The 8,389-nt window shown below is 56.0% G+C and overlaps 1 protein-coding gene across 3 annotated transcripts; it reads left to right on the top strand.

The window, feature by feature from the left end:
- Nucleotides 1–1,297: 1,297 nt before the first annotated feature.
- Taf1c (TATA-box binding protein associated factor, RNA polymerase I subunit C) lies at nucleotides 1,298–8,317 on the top strand. 3 transcript variants are annotated; one of them, XM_005345750.3, is made up of 15 exons: nucleotides 1,298–1,373; nucleotides 2,338–2,476; nucleotides 3,322–3,403; nucleotides 3,615–3,712; nucleotides 3,785–3,874; nucleotides 3,961–4,034; nucleotides 4,471–4,709; nucleotides 4,815–4,931; nucleotides 5,038–5,155; nucleotides 5,244–5,315; nucleotides 5,471–5,606; nucleotides 5,711–5,848; nucleotides 6,290–6,464; nucleotides 6,544–6,681; nucleotides 6,761–8,317. In XM_005345750.3, the coding sequence occupies exons 2-15, from the start codon at nucleotides 2,339–2,341 to the stop codon at nucleotides 7,663–7,665; spliced, it is 2,520 nt and encodes an 839-aa protein (XP_005345807.1). In that variant the 5' UTR covers nucleotides 1,298–1,373; nucleotide 2,338; the 3' UTR covers nucleotides 7,666–8,317. The 3 variants fall into 3 exon arrangements, with proteins under 3 accessions (XP_005345807.1, XP_026634689.1, XP_026634690.1); XM_026778888.1 differs by lacking the exons at nucleotides 1,298–1,373; nucleotides 2,338–2,476; nucleotides 3,322–3,403; nucleotides 3,615–3,712 and having other exon boundaries at nucleotides 3,787–3,874; nucleotides 3,961–4,045; XM_026778889.1 differs by lacking the exons at nucleotides 1,298–1,373; nucleotides 2,338–2,476; nucleotides 3,322–3,403; nucleotides 3,615–3,712; nucleotides 3,961–4,034 and having other exon boundaries at nucleotides 3,821–3,874.
- Nucleotides 8,318–8,389: the final 72 nt, after the last annotated feature.

Here is an 8,389-nt window from a genome sequence, read left to right as displayed (position 1 = left end):
CACCCCTGTGAGGGATTTTCTTAATCAGATTATTTGAGGAAGAGAGAGCTACCCTAAATCTGGGCCACACCTCCTGGCAGCAGTCCAGATAAAAGGATGTGAAAAAAAGAAACTTTGATTTTTTTGCCTGCTTGCCCTCACTATCTATGGCAAGACCATTTATTTATTTATGCAATTGCTGAGGCATTCCTTTGCCAGCATTTGAACCAACTTCTTTGGGATTCCAGCATAGACTGACGATCAGCAGCTCTCCAGGAATCAACCAGGACTCCAGCACCAGACTGGGATTGCTGAGACATCCAGTTTCATGAACCGGCCAACTACCAGAGTCTCACCTTTTTGGTCATGAGACAGCTATTTTTGGCCTACCCAGATCACAGCTGTAAGCCAGGTGAATAAAATCTCTATTCTATATTCATCAATCCGTTCTGTTACTTTCGAGAACCCCAACTAACACACCCAGAAACAGATTCCCTGGATAACCTGATACACCGAAGAGCCAGATTTATGAAGTTGTACTAGTTCCAGAACAAAGGAAATCATGACCCAAAGCAGTTTTCAAACACAGTGGAGGGAACGCCAGGTGGGGAGGTTACAGCGAAGCACAAGGGTCTATGTTAGGTCTCAAGTTGGGCAGTGGTGGTGCACGCCTTTAATCCCAGAGGCAGAGACAGGCGAATCTTTGAGTTCGAGGCCAGCCTGGTCTACAGAGTGAGTTCCAGGCTTCAATGCTACAGAGAAACCCTGTCTCGAAACCTCCCGCTACATCCCACCCCCCCACCCCAATCTCTCGGAAGACATTCTTGACTTCTGGGTGTGTGGACGAAAGTGGTCGGTGAGCAGAGCCACGAGTCCTAAATTTCACGTGAAAGGCAATTTACAGGCAGAGTCCAGAACTCGATGCCTCTGAGTTTGAACTTGTCCCCCAAAGCACCCAGGTGCACACTGGAGTTTAAGAACTACAAGCCAATACTCCTTCCAGCCCATGGGGTATCTGTAAAAGCAGATTCTTCGGATTTACGGCCAATAAATACAGTGCGTGGCTCATCAGAGGCGCTCGGTGCTTGCTGAGCGAATCAGTTTAAGCCTCACAACACCTCTGTGAGATAGGAAGTTAATGAAGCGAAGGCAGTTATCATCTAACACAGGCAGAACTCCACCCCTCAGGCGTCACGACCACGCCAATCCCTTGTCCTCCCGGCAGGTGGCGCTGGAGGACGCTGGGAGGGCTTGCTGAGGGCGGGATTTCCTGTGTCTTGGGAGCACTTCCGTCCTGATCCGGAAAATAGTTCTGTGCGACCGTGGAGTCTGCAGCGTTCAGGGCTGAGGAACTGATGAGTGACGCTCCGGCTCCTTTTTGTCTCTCGGATCAGGTAAGACTGTCGCCGGGAACCAGCATGGTCTGCGCACGGAGGTGATGTGAGCACGTGGAGGTTCCGCGTGGCTACAGAGACCCGCAGCATCCGGGCTCCAAGCGTCCAGGTCGTTTGCCATGAGGGAGGGAGGGAGGGAGGGAGGTCTCGGGACCTGGGCTCTAGTCTGGCACACATGTGAGTGACTCAACCTCACACCGATTCCTCAGACGCCTCAAATTCCGGGCCTTTATTCCACACCCAGCAGGCGCTAGTGCTCAGAATGTGCTCTATGTTGCTGGTGTTCGATTTAAGTTTTCTAAAAACGTGGGTTGAATAGCAGGTAATGTTTCTAGAGAGGTGGGTCTCAACTTCCCTGTTGCCGCAACCCTGCAGTACAGTTGTAGTGCACCCCAGCCCTAAAGTTATTTTCGTTGCTACCCCATAACTGGAATTTCGCTGCTATGATTGGTAATGTAAATACCGGTGTTTTCTTATGGCGTTAGGCGGCCCCTGTGAAAGAGTGTTGAGAACTGCCGTTCTAGAGAGTTCCTACTTTTATTCCATCCACGGACGTTTCCAGAGAAGCCTATGAGTGGGAAGACAGGAATAATATGCAGCCCCTGTCCCCAGAGGGGTGGAACATCGTCTGCCGCGCCACTGTCGTGCAGGGCGCTTATCCCAGGCCTTTCTCCACACACTCTGTGTATGCCCTGTGGCTGTCTTTCTCTCTGGCGCTTTCCGTGCCTCAGAGCCTTTTATACTCACTGGTCATTCTCCCTCGATGTGCAGACCTCTCGCCCTGACTACCCTTAGGAAGATCTCACCTGTCCATCAACACCCTCCCCTGTGATGGGGGACTGAGCAGTTTTCCTGAGGCCCTTACTCCCTGGCATTAGGCTTCAGAGTCTGGTTTTTACCTCCCCTGAGGCACCTTTCGGACTCCTAATGAAGGCGAGTGTGACTGTAGATCCCTTCTCTCCAGGATGGATTTCCCCAGCTCCCTGCGCCCCTCATTGTTTATGACTGGTCCTCTTGGCATGACTGATGGCCCTGACCTGTCCTTCATGTGCAGCTGGAGAGATGCACTCACCATGCCTGGGTCTCAGCCCCCGGACTGCAAGGTGAGAATTGAAATAGGGCCCTTCCTTTGGTCGTGTCTCCCCCTCCCCCTAATCCTTCACACCCAGTGGCACAGGTGGTAGGGAAAGAGTGCCAGGCAGGTGCAGCTCCTGCTGTCCCCAGGCCACCCTGCTATCCAGAGAGGGTCACTCAAGAGAGCCTGTGATTCCTCTTCTCTCCGTCTCCCTCCCCAGGTTCAGCAGGTATTTATTGGCCGGTGTTTCTGTGCCAGGGTCCTTACAGGCCCAGGAGCCCAGCGTGGGGAACTTAGGCAACCCTTCCTCAGGAACTGCCAGCTCAGGTGGGAGAGCTTGTACCAATAGGCAGACTGGGTATAGTGTGGCCTCTGCTCTTCTGGACCAGTGGAATGGCAGGGACTGCCGGCATCTTGGGAGGGACATTGTTAGCTGCCCAGCTGCCTTGTAGAATTGAGTACTTACAGAAGAGGGGGGTCAAAGAAGGGGTGTTGAGGGAGGGGGGTGTTCTTGGACCTGTTTGATAAGGGAGCCTTGCTGGTGTCTGCCGTGAGCCTCGCTAGCCTGCTGGATAGCGGGACTCAGAAGTGAGTAACGAAGTTAGAGCACAGTGTGCTCCAGGAGGGCAGTAATGCTTCCTTCTCTGGAAGCTGGTGCAAGTAGCGTTCCGAATACAGGCTCCGGAGGTGGCTGCCTAGGTTTAAGTCCACGCCTTCTCCTGGCTGACTCTCACCCGGGACAAGGGACAGCAACTTCGTGCTTCTGTTTCTACATCAGTGAAGTGAGCAGCTTCGCAGAGCTGTCACGAGGACTGAGTGAGTTGTAGCCTGGAAGTGCACCTCTACTGTGCTATAGCTGTCCTGTTCCCCTAGGACCGGACAGTGCCATTGGTCAAGAACCTGCTGTGGGAGCCAATGACACCAGGACCCCTCCCCCTGCTGCCTCCTGATCCTGGTAAGGGCCTCTTTCTGGGCTCCCTCCAAGAACCTCAGCGTGTACGTGTTCTCTCTCTCTCTCTCTCTCTCTCTCTCTCTCTCTCTCTCTCTCTCTCTCTCTCTCATACACACACACATACGCACACACAGAGGTATTCCAGGCCCTGGATACCTACAGATACTATTGTGTTCCCATGCCTTCTCAGATTCTGACCTCTCTCTTCCCTTAGATCCCTGGGAACCTGGCATGACCCCTCGGGACCTCCTTTTCCGGGGAGGTCACCGCTACCAGTTCCGACCTCAAGTTGGGCTGGATGTCACTGAGCAGGTGAGTGGTCCCTGGGTGGGATTGTGCTGCACAGCCTAGGCAGTGCTGAGTGACACAGCCATTCCCCCACAGCTCAGCCGCTTCCTGTGGGACCATGGGGACATAGCCTTCGCACCCCTGGGAAGGCTCATGCTGGAGAACTTCAGATTGGAGGGAAACAAGGTGAGCAAGTGCCATTGGCTGGGTAAAGGGTCGGCCGCCTCCCTGCTGGGTCCCGGGGTTGCAAACCTGACAGGCCTTTCCTGCAGGGCTACTCGAAAAAGATGACCATAGTCAGCGTGAAGAGGCTGCTTCAGGACCTCGGTGGACACCAGCCCTGGGGGCAAGTAGCCAGTGAGAAAGCAGCCATGGATAGGCCTGGCTGGTGGTGGGAATGTGAAAGGATCTGGGACACAGAGCAAGGTCATGAGGGAGTTCACACAATCCCCGCCCCCAGGCAGCTTGGTGGATCTTAGGCACAGCCACATCCAGGTGTTCAGAATGCTGTCAGGGCTCTCTGTTTTCCCATCCACTTTCCTCTGACTGACTTAATTCAGGTAGCAACAGGATGGCTTCTTATTCCAAGGAGTGAGTGCCTGAAGTAGCACAAATCGTAGAAAAGACCCGTTGGCCTGGTTGGAGCCTCAGCTGTCTGTGAGCCACTTGCTAGGAGGGTTTGGGGTCCAGGAACTGGGTAGGGTGGATTCTAGGTAGTTATGACAGAGGCTGTCTGCTTGTCCTTCACTGACCCAGTGCCATCTTCTGCTGCTCTGTCCCAGGTGTCCTTGGGCTTTCCTTAGCCGCCGGCTCCGTCGCTTCTCCATCCTTGGGGGTCCTGTCCTGAGCAGGTCAGTGTCTGTGCTTCTGGGCAGGCTGCTGCATGAAGAGCTGGCTCTGCGGTGGGAGCAGTTGCTGCTGGATGAGGCCTTCACTGGGGGTGCCTTGGCCTGGCTCCCTGGAAGAACAGCCCGGGTTGGACAGCTGGTCTACCCTAGTGGAGGTGCCCTGGACAAGCTGTGTATCCTTTCTCGTTTGATGGGGATCCTGAGGCCGTCCACGGTGGTCCAGGGGAAGTGTGAGATGGGTGACCGGAGTGCATCCCGATCCTTAACCAGGGGCTCAGATTTCCAGGAGGTCAGTGTGAACTCAGGTGGCAATCCCCGGGTCTTTGAGGACCCTGGGCATATCCAGCTGCGGGGACCTGTACGGCAGGTGGTGACCAGCACCGTCCAGGGAGAGAGTGAGATTCCTTCCCCTTCTTCCTTCCTCCCCTTCTTCCCTCTTGTCTAGCTGGTAACCACCCTGCCATACATACACTGCAAGCCTAACCTTTCTGTCCTCCCAAGCATTCCTGGCCGTCCGCTCTGACTACCACTGTGCCATGTGGAAGACTGATAAGCAAGGGCCGCCAGCACCCCTGAAGGTGCTGCAGGTGGAAAAGGGGGCCACTGGTGTTAGCCTCAGGTGAGAGATGTTGGCCTCCTGGCAAGGACAAGGGGCTGGAGGAAGGACTGGGTTGCTGGATCTTAACACAGCACCCTGTGTCCTGCAGCCCTCACCTGCCAGGAGAGATGGCTATCTGCAGCCGTTCTGGAACTGTATGTCTGTGGACCCCACAAGATGGGTAATTTCCCCTCTCCCCTGAAACCTTCCACCCCAAAGCAGTACTATGGCCTTCTACGCCGTGGCTCAGTCCTCTTTCCCTCCATCCCCCCTCAACACCCTTGTAACCCCCAAGCCCCACCAGGACCACACCTATAATCTGCCTTCCTCCTCAAGGCTGCAGCTAGTCTACAAGGACCCTGAGACGCTTGCCTTCCGTGATCCTTCTCCCTGGCGCTGGGCAGACTTCACTGCCCACCCCCGGGTGCTGACCGTGGGTGACCGCACAGGTGTGAAGATGGTTGATATTCAGGTACTGGTGTGAAGGGGCAAGAAGCGAGAGAGTCGGAAGTGATGGGCTGCAGGAGGCCCATCTCCAGCCTGAGACAATGGCTGACCATGCTCTACTCTCCCTAGGGACCCCCAGGCTGTGGGCTGCTGCTGTTCCGTGCTGGAGCAGAGGCCGCTTGCCAGAAAGGAGAGCGGGTGCTGCTTGCCCAGTACCTTGGGCAGCCGGGTCCCGCCTGTACTCCTCTGCATCTCATCTGCACCCAGGTGAGCAGCAGCCTCCTCCCTGGGCTGACTCAGCCTTCTCCAGAGCTGCCTCCAGCAGGCCTGATGCACAGCCATAGGAACCTGGGAGTGTTGGGTCCCTGTGCATCTCATTAGGGCAAGCAAACTGGGTCATCTGCAAAATCAGATGAGAACCTGGGAGGAGGCAGAAAGTGACTGTAGCTCAGGCTCCCAGGTGGCACAACAGTCTTCCATTGGGGTCAAGGTTTTCTTCATGCTCTAATGAGAACCCTTCTGGGATGGTGCTGCATGCCCAGGAAGTACATGTTCCAGATTTGGTAGGCCAAGTTGAGCAGGACTTGAAGGCTGATGGGAGGGCCCTCCTCTGGGTGTTGGGTACTTCCTACAAGCTGTGTGGGTTAGAAAGGATTATTGGAAGACTGGTGCCAGGCATCAGCCATGCCCACCTCTCTCTTTCTTCAGTTCTCGATCTACCTGATGGATGAGCGCCTACCCATGGTGCCAATGCTCAAGTGGGACCATGGTCTGCCATCTTCTCCCCTGTTTGCTCGCCTGCTACCCCCAGCTAGCCCTGGATTCCCACGGCCCCTGCTACTGGGGAGCCAGGGTGGACAACTTCAGCTGCTGCATATAGCAGGTCAGCCAGGAGGGAAGGAGGCTCATGGAGACACCCTGGGGCTGGGGCTGGTATACCTAGCTCTCTGTCCTTCCTCCAGGAGAGGGCCCTTCCATGCCCCAGCTGGCAGGGCCTCCTCAGTCTCTGCCCTCCATCGTCGACTCCCTTTCCGCCTTTCCCCCACTGGAACCCAGGAGGCAGCAGCAGCTGCAGGAGCGTCTGGAGGCACCAGTCATAGGTGCGATGGGCAGAAAGGGCTTGGGGCTGCTGTGGGAAGGTGATGCCAGACCCCATAGCTCTTCTCCCTCCCTGTCTAGGTCTGGCTGCTGCCCCACCCTGTGCCTCTGTCCCTGCGCTGCTGCTCTTCCAGCTCTCGGCAGCTGGAGACATCTTTTACCAGCACCTACGCCTCCAGTCAGCCTCCAGTCTTGAAGGAACACCTGATCACCCAGCAACAGAGGGCCCTGCACCCAAGGCAACAGCACCTATGGATCAGTCTTCTTGGACCCCTCAGGCCAGTGTCCGCTGCAGCCGCTGGGCAGAAGCCCTGATGGAGCTGTCCCCTACTTGTCCAGTGTGGGCTGCCCCCACCTTTTCCCACCGCCGTTTTCTGGGCCACATGGAGCAGCAGAAAAGCCAGCCCATGTCACAGAAGCTCCGAGCAGCCATGGCCAAGGGACAGCTCTTGCGACCTGAGGATCTGGGTACACTCCCCAGGGCAGAGCCACCCCCTGGACCTCAGTGCAGCCAGCAGGATGAGCTCACTGAGCGCTTGGCAGAAGCCTGGGAAAATGGGATAGCTGCCTGGTGGAAAGGGCACCGAGGTGAGACCTCAGGATCCAAGACACAGACCAAGCGGCCTAAGCGCCGGACTCAGCTGTCTAGCACCTTTTCCTCACACACAAGCTACTTGGACATCCCAGATACCAGCAGCCCCTCTTGTAGCCAAAACCTTTCTACCTCAGAGGCCGGGCCTCAGCCCCCAGGGACCCAGCCCTCCCAGGAGTTGACACAGGAGCTGTGGACAGAAAGTGTGCAGCATGAACGTCAACAGACACTACAGGACTACATGGCCAAGCTGCCACTTCAGAAGGACACTCCAGGACCTGTGGCTACACCTCCTTCCCAGGCTTCCAGCCTCCGGGCCATGCCTTTGAGGCGGCAGGCACCTGTCCTGTCAGGCTCCCATCCTCCCCGGAAGAAGTCACGGATGGGCTTCTGAGTGTGGACAGCCATGCCTGAAAACCTAGCCCTCCTCCAGGAGCCTTGCACTGAACTCAACCAGTATGGTCTCCAGGGCAGAGCCTCTACCTCTCAACGACAGTGTGCCCAGCTGAAGGAATGGGGAACAAGTCTGTTTTGTGTGTTTGATGGCAGGTTATTTCAGAGCTCTGGCCGCAGAGGCTCCCTTGGGTCACCTATCCCTCTGGGGACTCATCCAGTGTGGTCTGCCCCCACCTTCTCCCACTGCTGTCTTCAGGACTCAGTGGAACAGCAGCAGACTGGCCAGGTCCAGCTCCTGCACTGGGGATCTGGTCTGGTTACACCTCCCAGGGCCCCCTGCATCTCAGTGCAGTGGAGTTAATGGAAGTAGAGCCCTTGTGTCAGTCTTAGCCTCCTGGTCTCAAAGACAGTGGTGTTGGGGGCTGAGGTGGCCCGATGTGGGTCGGCAGCTACTGTTTGTGGGCTGTTTGTGACAGTCCTCATGGGCTCTGTAGGAGTTGATGCCTTGACTCTGGCTTAGGGACTGAATAAACCCATCCACTAGCCGGGAGCTGGATGTCCTATGAGCAGAGATGTTGTCTCAGTGCCTTTCCATGCTGATATGTAAAGCCCTGCTCCCTCCACCTTGGGGATGCACACACAGCACAGGGTTTGGGGTGGAGGCTCTGTTCTCATCAGAATGGGGCCTGACTGGCAGCCCAGTAACATGCTGACTTGTGTGG

This window comes from Microtus ochrogaster, chromosome 4 (genome assembly GCF_000317375.1).
Source record: "Microtus ochrogaster isolate Prairie Vole_2 chromosome 4, MicOch1.0, whole genome shotgun sequence".
NCBI classification, from domain to species: Eukaryota; Metazoa; Chordata; class Mammalia; order Rodentia; family Cricetidae; genus Microtus; species Microtus ochrogaster.
This window is presented reverse-complemented; position numbering and strand designations above follow the sequence as displayed.